This window comes from Triticum urartu, chromosome 1A (assembly GCF_056163025.1).
Source record: "Triticum urartu cultivar PI428250 chromosome 1A, HENAU_Tu73, whole genome shotgun sequence".
NCBI lineage: Eukaryota > Viridiplantae > Streptophyta > Magnoliopsida > Poales > Poaceae > Triticum > Triticum urartu.
Genome location: NC_141873.1, coordinates 483,631,051 through 483,642,438, shown reverse-complemented (window position 1 = coordinate 483,642,438; position 11,388 = coordinate 483,631,051). Strand labels below are relative to the sequence as shown.

Genomic DNA, 11,388 nt, shown 5'->3' with positions numbered 1-11,388 from the left:
CATATTGTGTAGACTTTTGACGGTGGATTAAGGAAACCCGAGAACGGGCAAAAATCCATCGCCGCCTCCATTCGGCGCCCAAAATTCGCGCTCACCGCCTAAACCGCCCAGAGATCCGCGCTCGACCTCCCACCAGCCAATAACTCTTCCCCACGCGTCTCAATCCTCACCGTCAACCACATCGGACGCCTGAGATCCTTCCACCTCACCGATCCGCGCCCTCACCCCCTCCACCAATCACCCCCCCCCCCCCCCCCCCCCGCGCCCCTCTATAAATCCAATTCCCATCTCATCCCACCGCAAACCATCACCAGCGCCCTCTCCGATCATCGTCCTCCTCCCCGTCGCAACCAGCCAGCCACCTCTCGATCCGTCCGCGATGGCGCCCAAGGCGGAGAAGAAGCCCGCGGAGAAGAAGCCGGCGGAGGAGAAGGCGGAGAAGGCGCCCAAGGGGGAGAAGAAGCCCAAGGCGGAGAAGCGGCTGCCGGCGGCCAAGGAGGGCGGCGGCGGCGGCGGCTCGGACAAGAAGGCCAAGAAGAAGGCCAAGAAGAGCTTGGAGACGTACAAGATCTACATCTTCAAGGTGCTGAAACAGGTGCACCCGGACATCGGCATCTCCTCCAAGGCCATGTCCATCATGAACTCCTTCATCAACGACATCTTCGAGAAGCTCGCGCAGGAGGCCGCCAAGCTCGCCCGGTACAACAAGAAGCCCACCATCACCTCCCGCGAGATCCAGACCTCCGTCCGCCTCGTCCTCCCCGGCGAGCTCGCCAAGCACGCTGTCTCCGAGGGCACCAAGGCCGTCACCAAGTTCACCTCCTCCTAGACGCTCGTCCCCCGCCCTTCTCTCTCGTCTCCTCGCGTTTGATGATCGTCTTGGCCCCGGGGATCGAGGCTCGTAGTTTGTAATTGTTTTCGTTTGTTACAATGAACAATGGATGAATGGAATCGCTACAGATTGGTTGCAATATTTCGTCTCAATTCTCGTTCGATCGTTGTATATCAGAAAGAAATGAAGTTAAAAGAAACCAAATGATCCGTGGATCGTGTGGTGGGTGTATAATTAGTTCGTGGCGTTGTCTTCCGTAGGGTTGAGGAATTCCTTGAGGAGGCCTCCGGGGAGGTCGGAGCCGTAGAGGTGCCCCATCTTGGTCCTCTTGGTCTCGAGGTATTTCTGGTTCTCCTTTGTGATCGGCGAGATCACCGGGACCCGGCCCACCACCGCGAGCCCGTACCCCTTGAGCCCCACGAATTTGGCCGGGTTGTTCGTCATCAGCCGCATCGTGCGCACGCCAATGTCCCTGAGAATCTGAAATGGACAGCGAAATTCACCACCATCAATCATCAAGAACACATCAATCCTTCCCAAGAATGTTAAATCCGCCATGGAGAATTCAAGTACGAACCTGGGCGCCGATGCCGTACTCGCGGGAGTCGATGGCGAGGCCGAGCTCGACGTTGGCCTCCACCGTGTCGCTGCCTTGGTCCTGCAGGTTGTAGGCGCGGAGCTTCTGGCCGAGCCCGATGCCTCGGCCTTCATGTCCGCGTAGGTACACGAGGACGCCGCGGCCGGCCTTCTCGATCAGCTGCATCGCCAGGTCCAGCTGCTCGCCACAGTCGCAGCGGGCGGAGCCGAGGATGTCGCCGGTCAGGCACTCTGAATGCACCCTCACCAGCACGTCTTCTCCATCGCCAATATCACCCTACACATTTGCCACAAACGATAAAGATCGCTGGGGATTGAATCGCACAATCAAACGAGTGGCTCACTGGTTTCTGCTCTGATCGTTCTGTCAGAGAAACACAACAAGAATTTCATTACCTTTGCAACAGCGATGTGCTCAGTTCCATCCAGCTTGGATTGGTAGCAGTAAGCACGGAATAGGCCCCATTTAGTAGGCAAACGAGATACAGCGATCAATTCCACCAGCTTCTCCCTTTTCCTCCTGTACCTGAATTTACAACAACATACCGAAAATGAGATCGTATCAAAAGGGGTATCTGGAGGATGTAATTATCCTAACCTAATCACATTTCATTTCATTTATCTGCTTGATCTTGGAGAGCGGTTCAAACAGTACTATCCAAATCAGAATAAAACAGGTAATAAGTTCACAAAGGCTTCACCTTAAGGCATACTAACCGGATGAGATCAGCGATCGAAACAATCGGGACATCATGCTCCAAAGCCATCTGTTTCAGCGCTTGTGTTGATGCCATCGAGCCGTCCTTCGGGTCGATGATGGTTGAAAGGACAGATACAGGGCGTAAGCCGGCCAATGCGACAAGATCCACCGACGCCTCGGTGTGCCCGGCTCTTTTTAGCACGCCTCCATTCCGGTACTTGAGGGGGAATATGTGGCCTGGCCTTCTGAGATCACTGGGCTTGGAGTCAGGGGAGGCCAGAGCAAGGATGGTCTTTGCCCTGTCTGCAGCTGATACACCAGTGGATATGCCCACTCTCGCATCCTAAATAGATGGGAAAAAACAATGCTTCTAGTTACTTTCTTAAGTAAGGATTACAAACCTCATCAATCAGTGATTGTATAGTCCCTGCAACAAAGGTTATTGATCATAAGATTTTTACCACTGTCACTGTGGAAGCAACAGCTGAAATGTCACCAATTTCCGTGACCGGAGACATCATAGGAAGCATCAACCTTTCTAGGTCCTCTTCCTTCATGCCCACTGAGATGATGCCGGAACCATTTCTGATCATGAATGCAATTGATTCTGGGCTGGCTTGATCGGCTGCCATGATAAGATCCCCTTCGTTGTCACCCTTCTCGTCATCTACGGCAATAACAAACTGGAGAAGAATGAATAGTTAACCTTGTAACTAAAGTCAACTACGTTTGAAAAAAGGTGATAATTCATTTGAAGGCCCTGGATTTTGAAGCAAGCAACTTGCTACATGAAAATGCAGTATATCGAATATCATGATATTGACATTGACATTGTTCATCATATAATTTTGATTACAGCAATCACCTTGCTCACTGGCGATTTGAAAAAAGGCAGTCATTCAGACATCCTTGATAGTCCAAGCATAGCTTTGGAGTCTGCTTTACATGAAGGTACTCAATTACTCATAGTACAAGTTTACAACTACGGTTGCTTGGGAGAATAGGCAAGTGTGATTCATTCATCTTGTCATCTACAAGATGAAATGAATAATGGAGGCTGGAAGGTAGTACAGTTCGGCATATCTTTAAGCACCCCAAAAAAAAAGATGGGCATGATCAAGCAGGGCCTATGTACAAGAGTTACATGAATAAAACTATCTGTGTTCAGAAAATCAGGAATTTCTTTTTCCCTACCTTTCCCTCCCGCAGCGAATTTATAGCATCCTCGATCGAGGAGAAACCCTCCGTCGGTTTATCAGGGTCACCCTCGGCATCACTACTAAAGAAATCTCCTGTTTCTTGAGTGATTTCAGCACCAACAGTTGTGAAGGAAGCACTGGACCCGTTTAGTTCTTGTGAAATGGGCCCATTCTTGTTCTCGTTCAAAGGATCATTTCGACGCCCTGCATCACCAATTGCATAGCACCTTAATCTTAAGCATCCCTTTCTGATAACTGCAAATCCTATACTGTTGAGACTAACAGAGCATTGCTGAAGCCTGCAGGAATCCAAAGTCAGCACAGATGGCAATCACAGAGAAAATTCACGAAATTCTTCGTTCCCGGCAAGATCTCCAGCGACAGAGGAAAAGGAAAGTAAGAATTTTACCTTGCGTTAACAGTGGCATGGGACGACAAGTGTGAGCTCAGAAGAACGCAGTCCATCTGGCGATCCCCGTTAACCGATCTTCTGAAATCAGCTACGAAATATGTTTATATACCTCTATCGCCTGCATCGTCGTGACAAATCTCAGCCTATCGCTTGGACTTATCTGGTCATGTGGATAACAGAAGAAAACCTACGCAAAGGTGTAGCTAAACTGGCCACATGTTTCTGAGCTGCAAGATAGAAGCAGCCACATGGTTCAGGTGATGCCAAGATAGCACATCCTTTTTCCCTTCATTCTTTCCTTGTGGGTCTAGTTAAGGGTCAAATGTAGTAGATGTTGCACCTGAAAATGACAGGCAAACTGTACGCCCTAGCCTGAAATTTTGGATGTTTTCTCCCGAATACGTATAAACGTCTCAGGTCAATGTACTTATTTTTTCACATGAAGCATCGTCGCGGGTCACATTAACGGAATAGAGGTTCAGGTGTCCCAGTAAACAAAAGACTGAGGTTAAAACTTCTTGAGTTGCAAAATTGACCGCCTTCCCTTTCAGAGGCACAATATGGTTACAGGCTCACAGAATTTGCCTACGTTTTACTGAATAAGAAGGTAAATGAGGCTACTGGGCTCGACGATTTGGTAGACTGCCTGCACCTCGAGGGTGGCTGAAGTGAGAAAGAACGTAAACTGATCGGAAGGGAGCTCAGCTTTCTCGAGATCGTAAGACACCATTTGCAATTCAGGATCAGTTCCGAGTCTTAACCATACGAATTCAGAACAACAGAGCAAAGTGCCAACATGGCCGCATTACATCTTCATATCACGGGATTATGGAAAGTCTCAGGATACCCAAGGGCGGCAAAAAAGCTTCGTCGGGCATTGCCAACATGGCCACGTCGAAGCTATGATATGAACATGACAAACTCCACCCTGTCAATGATCGGTAAGCATGAACTCTTAACACATCAGCAACAATTTCTAGTCACAATGATTCTTGAGTCTTGACAAATAATATAGATATCATGTGGAAACATAAGTTTTTAGTCTCTTACAGAATGGATCTCCTAATTAGCGCGTCTAAAGATGAAAAAAAATCTCAGAAACACAAAACAAAGATAAACAATGCTTTTGGTTCTCATAGCCCTTCTGTTTTGGAGTTCTGGCTGACTTTAGGCCCTGCCCACTGTTGGCTGGCACGGGACTTGGTCCATGGATCAAGAGGGGCACACTGGGGTGGCGGTGGAGTCGCAGGTTTGGCCTCTCGAAGTTCATTCTCCCGGTCGACAAACCTGTGTATGACATTGCCAACAGATGTTGAATTCAATCTCACCATGGCATATAGTTTGTTTCTCTGCTGCATGTTCTTTATTGAAAGTCGGTTCATTTACCAGAGTGAGAGAGATGGGAAATCAACTTTTTTTTCATGTCATAACATCACCATTTCTTTGAAAATATTTTTTTATAAGCAAATTCAGACCTCAATCTAATTTTATTATACAATACGAATACACAAAGAGAACTAACTAGCACCATGTAGTGAAAGCACACTACTTGAATGTGAAGACCCAAACATAGTCAACACAAACAGTGAAAGTATTTAAAAAAAAATTAAACTATGATTTTGTGCAGTAAGGTATATGGAGTACAAACATACTCGATGTAAGCCATTGGTGCAGCATCGCCAATTCGTATCCTGGTTCGCAATAGTCTTGTATACCCACCAGCTCGATCCCTAGATATAAGTAGAAAATAACAAAGATACATAAGATATAGCTTGAGAGGTTCTTTTGACCATGCTAACCAGACCAAAATAGAAACCAACCCATAACATAGGTAAAACTTACTTGTAGCGGTACGCAAGCTCTGTGAATAACTTGTGAACGACGTCATCACCCCGAACAAATGCCGAGGCACGTCTTGCGGCATCAAGTGTACCCTATAAAATAATAGAATCTCCATCACCATCAGTATAGCAGGAATTTCAGCGACGGAAGTTCCATGAGAAAGAACTACAGAAATCATGCACTATATCTGGGCATGGGCATTTAAGTCAAGGGACACTCCTGGAATGTGGAATGATATAATTTTCAAGTACACAACAAAATTTTCTGTATGTGAAACCCATTTCGCGTTAACTTCATCGTTACAGGGTGACATTCAGATTTGTGTGAATTCATTTCGGATGATCACCGCTTTAACATCACTGACAAACAGGGTATCCTTGAATTACATACTAAGTTCTTCATGAAAGCAGATCCCGTGAAGTTTCACCCGCACTTGCTTAAACAAACGAATGCTAACACTTAACATCTACCTACTCAGGTAGTCAAAACCTCAGCAATCAAATAAGTTTCCATGAGAGGCTACAACAGGAAACAAGAAACTCATACTCCCTCCGTCCGAAAAAGCTTGTCCCAAGCTTGTTCCTGAAATGGATGTATCTAGCACTAATTTGGTGCTAGATACATCCATTTGAGAGACAAGCTTTTTCGGATGGAGGGAGTATAAGACAACTGCACCTAGGTGAAAGTTCTCTTTCCATACGCCAATGTGTCCAGATCATGCCATTTTCCTTATCGGCATAGCGATTATCAGCAGCAACCATGAATGGCCTCCTACACAGTTTGCGGCACAAGATATCAACCCTGCCAAGGACAACCTATCCACCTAATCAAGATGGCTGGTTTCATTACACCACTCAAGTAAACTTAACCTAAATAGACGCCACTAAACAATCCAATATACTGTCAAAATTCAGTAGTGCAGGCACTGGGGGAGTAGGGCCGGGCGATTAGTGAATACTGAATACTAGTAAACGACTGAAGGACGTACATCTTTGCCGAGCTGCACCATCTGATCTGCTTTCCGCCGCACCTCCTTCGCCTGAAATGGCAAGAAACAACACATAAAAAAGAAGGGCAGAAATTCCCTGGCGCAGACACCCTGCACCCTTCCAAGGTGTTCGACGAAATGCCGGAGTAACATGAGGCAGGAAGCTACCTTGGCGACGGTGGTCTCGATCCGCTCGTGCTTCACCAGCTGCGACACCATCGTCCTGCAGCGAGGGATCGGGAAGGGGCGGGGCATCCATGGCCCGTGGGGTCAGGGAGAGAGCGACGGTGGAGCGGAAACAAAAGGGAGATGGGTGGAACGGCAGGGACGGAGAGATGGATACCTGAGCATGGAGACGCGGTGGGCGGCGTGGCGGCCAAGCTTGCGGAAGTTCCCCATGGCGGCGGCGGCGGCGGCGGGAGCGGAGAGTGGCCGGCGGTCAGCGATCAGACGGGTCTGCCTGCCAGGCTCCGTTTGTTTGGTTCTGACTGTGTGCTTCAGTTATGGGCCTTCAGGGCCCAAAATTAGGACGTTGTTTAGGCCACAATTTCTAACAAGGCCTGTGCTACTGTACAGACGCTTTTCTAAAAAAAGAAGGTTTTCTCTAAAAAAACAAAAAAAAGTGTAAGACTATTTGCTGTCACTCCACATCCACTGACCATCACATTGATTCGCAACTCTGGAAATTGAATCACTTCAAAAATAATTGGCAGTTGAATTGCACAAGCAGCTTAGGATTATCACACTGATTTGCAACTCTGGAAATGAAAATTAACAGGGGTATTTAAGTAGTACTAGTATGTTTCTAGCAACCAAAGTGGAAGAGCAAAAAAAGTTGTTTGATATTGTTTTTTAGCTGCACAAATAGTCCAGTACTTTTTTTCATACGTTAAATAATCTGTCATATTTTTCTCAAATGTCATAGCCATGAGTTGCGCAGCATCTTCACTCAAATTCAGTAAATCTGATAGAGATCACCAGTCTGTTCCAAAGGTAATCAACCCCCAGTAAACTGCTAGTAGTATAATAAATTGCTGTTCCAAAGGTAATCAACCCCCAGTAAACTGCTAGTAGTATAGTAAGTTTGCTGTTCATCTCAGCCAAGCCTCCACAACTGCATCAGCTGCAAGATCCCCCTGGCAACCTGCTCGCCTACTGAATTTCAGCGAAATAATGGCAGCTGAGCTGAACCTATTTCTTTCATGCCCGTTTCTTCCTGCCCCCCTTTCCCAGCTTGGACTTGCGCTGCTTGAACACATGCAGGTACAGCTTCAGCCACAGAAGCGGATAGCACAGCAGCACACCCTGTCACCGCATGTTTGCCAGTAAGTAATCAAGTGAACATTATAATAAAATAAAACAGAGGCAGCAGGGATGCAGGGTGTATTCAGTCTCGCTGATTCGAAGTCGACGTACCACCAGAAAGGAATGGTAGCTCATGGAGAACTTTGCAAAGAAGCCTGAGTAAAGGTCCCTCTCCTTCACAAATGGAAGAGCTTGGTACATAGTCCACACTGCGTGCAGATATAGCAAGGAGAGTAGAGCACACCAGTGTATTATTAGATTAAGGAAGAATGTTTTTATACGCACAATGTGGTGCGAAAAAGTTTCGGAGCTTACTTTCTCCTGGTCCTACCCCGATTGGATACAGCGGGATAAAGGCAGTGTACCTACAGGTAGGAAGTTGTTTGAGATAAAGCGGTATGATCTGAGAACTGAGGTGCAATGGTCTGAAAAACCACAGGGGAGCAGAAAAAATTGTGAACGGGAAGTAATTCACATAGGACATGACTAGTTTATAGTAGGCCATCCATTTTATACTCACAAATAAAAGAGATTCTATGTGCTAGTTCTTTCAGAAAATAATGAAGTCTTATTCTAATCAGTTGAGTTTACGCTGTGAGTTATACTTTAACGTGTTTATGCCGAGCAATGACTCATAAGATAGAGCAGCATTTATAATCAAAACAAAATATAAATGTGAGGATTGACACTGCTAGGGGATGGAACCTGAGGTAAGTCATCCATGCTGGACAAACTTTTAACGTGGTCAGAGCATAGTGAGAGTATCGAATGACCTGCACAATGACAACAATGTATTAAGCGTGGTTCAAAAAACTTCACCTAAAAGGTGGACCTTACGAACTACTCCGTATATCTTGTGAAGATTCTGAATAAGGGCCATTTTTCTACCACTAATTATTCCTAAAGATACCACATACTGCTATGTTTGCTCGTCCGTGTCCCCTAAAAGAGTAATCACTGGTCTATTTTCTCTTAACAACTGAACACAATCAGGTTAATACCTCAAGAAAAACTTTATGAACAGAACAACCCTTCACAGTGACACCATTGATACTGACATTACTGTAGCCATATGAAATTAACTCTATAAACATGGTACAAATTCGAATTAGCCTAGCAACAGATATATGGGTTCAGAGAAGAATCAAAGTTGTATGTTAAAACATGCTTTCAGAGCAGTAACTCGTTATATCAGAGCAATGCATCTTAACATAGCCATCAAGTGGATCACAAACATAAGAGAGTAAAAAAGCAATGTCACTCTCCATTGGTGTGGTTACTGGTGACTTGGTGAGAATAAGACAAATCATAAAAAAGTGAGAAAACGAGAGGTGATTCTGCCACACCTCAGATATGCTCCAAGCCATAAACGTTATGAACACAGAGGGACTGCCCTGAACCTGCATTTGCAATAGCAGACTGAACTTATCAGCCAAACTATACAGAGCTAAAATATATGAAGAGCCGAGAAGTTTGTTAAGGCCGTTGGTTGGTGCGTTGATCCCCACCTCAGGGATTTGCCGGAGAAGGGCGAGAATGAAATGAGTCCTCCCTCCCCATTGCAGGAAAGCAAGAAACGGCGAGGTGGGTACCAATCCTGAACAACCAAACAGCCAACCATCTGGAGTCAATTCATACACATCGATAGTAAGGGGGAAATCCAGGAGAAGACGGGATTAAGTCTAGCTAGTAGTTCATCCCCCCACCGACGGCGGCATGGACCGTTTCAAGAACCGCGCAGGTTTGCAGAAAGCCTACAGAGACGGCAAGAAAATGCGGAGAAACGTTATCAGTCCACACGAAATTCAGAATTCAGATGAGAAAATAGAAATTAGGGGGAGGCGGGAGGGCGCACGCACATATGTGGTCGCCGGCGGCGGCGTACGCGGGGCGGACGGAGACGGGAGGGGCGAGGCAGGGCAGGAGGCGGAGCAAGGCGAGCGACCTGCAGTTCGACGAGGAAGGGGATCGAGAGACGAATTAGTTAGTACAGGCCGGAAGGAATCAAGCGATTAGGGAATTCAACTGTTGTTGCTGCTGCTGCTGCTCGGAGGTGGTTTGGTTACCATCCGATGGCCTGGAGGGAGTTGTAGGCGAGGAGGTAGAGCCGCGAGGGGCGCGCCATGGCCGCTGCCAAGTTTCGTTCTCGCCGCTGGCCGGCGAATTCCCCGAGGCGGCGAGACGCTTCGTGTTGGAACAGAGAGGGTTTGTCCTTAGGATACCAGAAGTGGCTGCAGATGAGTATTGACGGAGCAGTTTCTGTGGCTGAGGTTCTGCGCCGTCGTCGCTCGTCGTCTGTACTGACTGAAGTGGACGGGAGGACTGAAGAAGGGCGATGATGCCTTTCGGCATAATTTGATCAAAAAACGGGTTGAAATTTGAAACTATAATTTCATGGTATTTTTAAATCCAGTTCGGCCAAATTGTGCGAAACTTTTCCAGAACAATAAATATATTGGTGTTGATTTCACAGAAGTTTTCCAAAAAATTGGACACTCATTTTTTTTGACAAGATTTGATAAAAACATGGGCTGAAATTGCAATTTCAGGGTATTGTAAGATCTGAACGGCCATATTGTGTGAAAATTTTCCAGCATGATCACTATATTAGCGTTCATGTTACCATTTGACCAGAAAATGGGTTAAGGGACCGTTTTGATTGGAGCCAGCAACTACCTTATCATTTTTTTTTCAGCGTTGACTCCGGGCGTCGGTGTGTATTTAAGTGTTGGCCTAATTTTTTGATTTGCACCAAGATTTTAGTCAATAGCTCAGTTTTTACATCAACCGTCGGCGCGAAGTAATGGCCACGATCCTCCGCCAAATAATTGGCACCCCACAATTTGGTAGGCGGCTATGCGCCCAATACAAACACATATATCAAAAAATGACTTTTTTCTTTTGTTTTTGGATTGGATTTTTTGAAGCTTACAAATCATCATTTTTTTAACAAAAGATTACAAATCTATAGAGGACATGTATAAGTTTTCATAATTTTTTGAACTCCATTTTTTTAAATACAGGGCTTGATGGAGCCAGGGAGGGCCGATATCTTAGAAGATCTCTAGGCCCTCAACCAAAAAAACTTCACTCCCTAATTTTTTTATCAAATCGCCTAAAGATAAAAAAATCTTTTTTTTTCATTTATGCACTCAAATTGATCATTAAACTTTACATTGTCTAGATGAAGATGTTGTGAGAAATGTATTTCGATGATTCTTCGTCATCGGAGGAAGAAAAAGATAACAATTTCGAGATGGTGGTGGTTGCAACCATTCGAGTGGAAGATGGAAGGAGACCGAGACTTGATTCGCAGTTCGGCCAAAGTCGCATTCATTGAGGTAGTGCAGAGGGTCATGTCGATCTTTCCAAGGATTACTTTTGCGCCGAATCCACTGTATCCAAATAAGATTTTAGTAGCGATTCAAAAAAGCACAGGGATTTCTTCAAAACACTGCACAAGCTATTGAGAAGCATGACCCTTGATTCACACCAAGAAGGAATGCAACATGA

The 11,388-nt window shown here is 45.9% G+C and overlaps 4 protein-coding genes across 5 annotated transcripts; 1 reads left to right on the top strand and 3 right to left on the bottom strand.

Moving 5' to 3' along the window:
• The first annotated feature begins 288 nt into the window (after nucleotides 1–288).
• On the top strand, nucleotides 289–971 carry LOC125520812 (histone H2B.2). Its single transcript, XM_048685845.2, has one exon. It carries the CDS (start codon nucleotides 380–382, stop codon nucleotides 827–829), a length of 450 nt encoding a protein of 149 aa, XP_048541802.1. The 5' UTR covers nucleotides 289–379; the 3' UTR covers nucleotides 830–971.
• Nucleotides 943–3,975, bottom strand: RIBA3 (monofunctional riboflavin biosynthesis protein RIBA 3). Of its 2 annotated transcripts, none has more exons than XM_048685816.2 (7): nucleotides 3,738–3,975; nucleotides 3,324–3,627; nucleotides 2,591–2,812; nucleotides 2,147–2,472; nucleotides 1,826–1,955; nucleotides 1,410–1,706; nucleotides 943–1,312 (listed from the first exon to the last, which is right to left on the bottom strand). In XM_048685816.2, the coding sequence occupies exons 1-7, from the start codon at nucleotides 3,791–3,793 to the stop codon at nucleotides 1,067–1,069; spliced, it is 1,581 nt and encodes a 526-aa protein (XP_048541773.1). In that variant the 5' UTR covers nucleotides 3,794–3,975; the 3' UTR covers nucleotides 943–1,066. The 2 variants fall into 2 exon arrangements, with proteins under 2 accessions (XP_048541773.1, XP_048541781.1); XM_048685824.2 differs by having other exon boundaries at nucleotides 3,324–3,532; nucleotides 3,738–3,915.
• A 700-nt stretch (nucleotides 3,976–4,675) lies between these two features.
• LOC125520832 (uncharacterized) lies at nucleotides 4,676–7,268 on the bottom strand. Its single transcript, XM_048685864.2, has 6 exons — nucleotides 6,914–7,268; nucleotides 6,739–6,793; nucleotides 6,571–6,621; nucleotides 5,583–5,674; nucleotides 5,393–5,470; nucleotides 4,676–5,027 (listed from the first exon to the last, which is right to left on the bottom strand). Exons 1-6 carry the CDS (start codon nucleotides 6,967–6,969, stop codon nucleotides 4,874–4,876), a joined length of 486 nt encoding a protein of 161 aa, XP_048541821.1. The 5' UTR covers nucleotides 6,970–7,268; the 3' UTR covers nucleotides 4,676–4,873.
• A 246-nt stretch (nucleotides 7,269–7,514) lies between these two features.
• Nucleotides 7,515–10,164, bottom strand: LOC125527398 (Protein-tyrosine phosphatase-like, PTPLA). The gene is made up of 9 exons (XM_048691906.2): nucleotides 9,942–10,164; nucleotides 9,735–9,820; nucleotides 9,582–9,629; nucleotides 9,384–9,472; nucleotides 9,222–9,275; nucleotides 8,581–8,648; nucleotides 8,191–8,240; nucleotides 7,987–8,084; nucleotides 7,515–7,875 (listed from the first exon to the last, which is right to left on the bottom strand). Exons 1-9 carry the CDS (start codon nucleotides 9,998–10,000, stop codon nucleotides 7,771–7,773), a joined length of 657 nt encoding a protein of 218 aa, XP_048547863.1. The 5' UTR covers nucleotides 10,001–10,164; the 3' UTR covers nucleotides 7,515–7,770.
• Nucleotides 10,165–11,388: the final 1,224 nt, after the last annotated feature.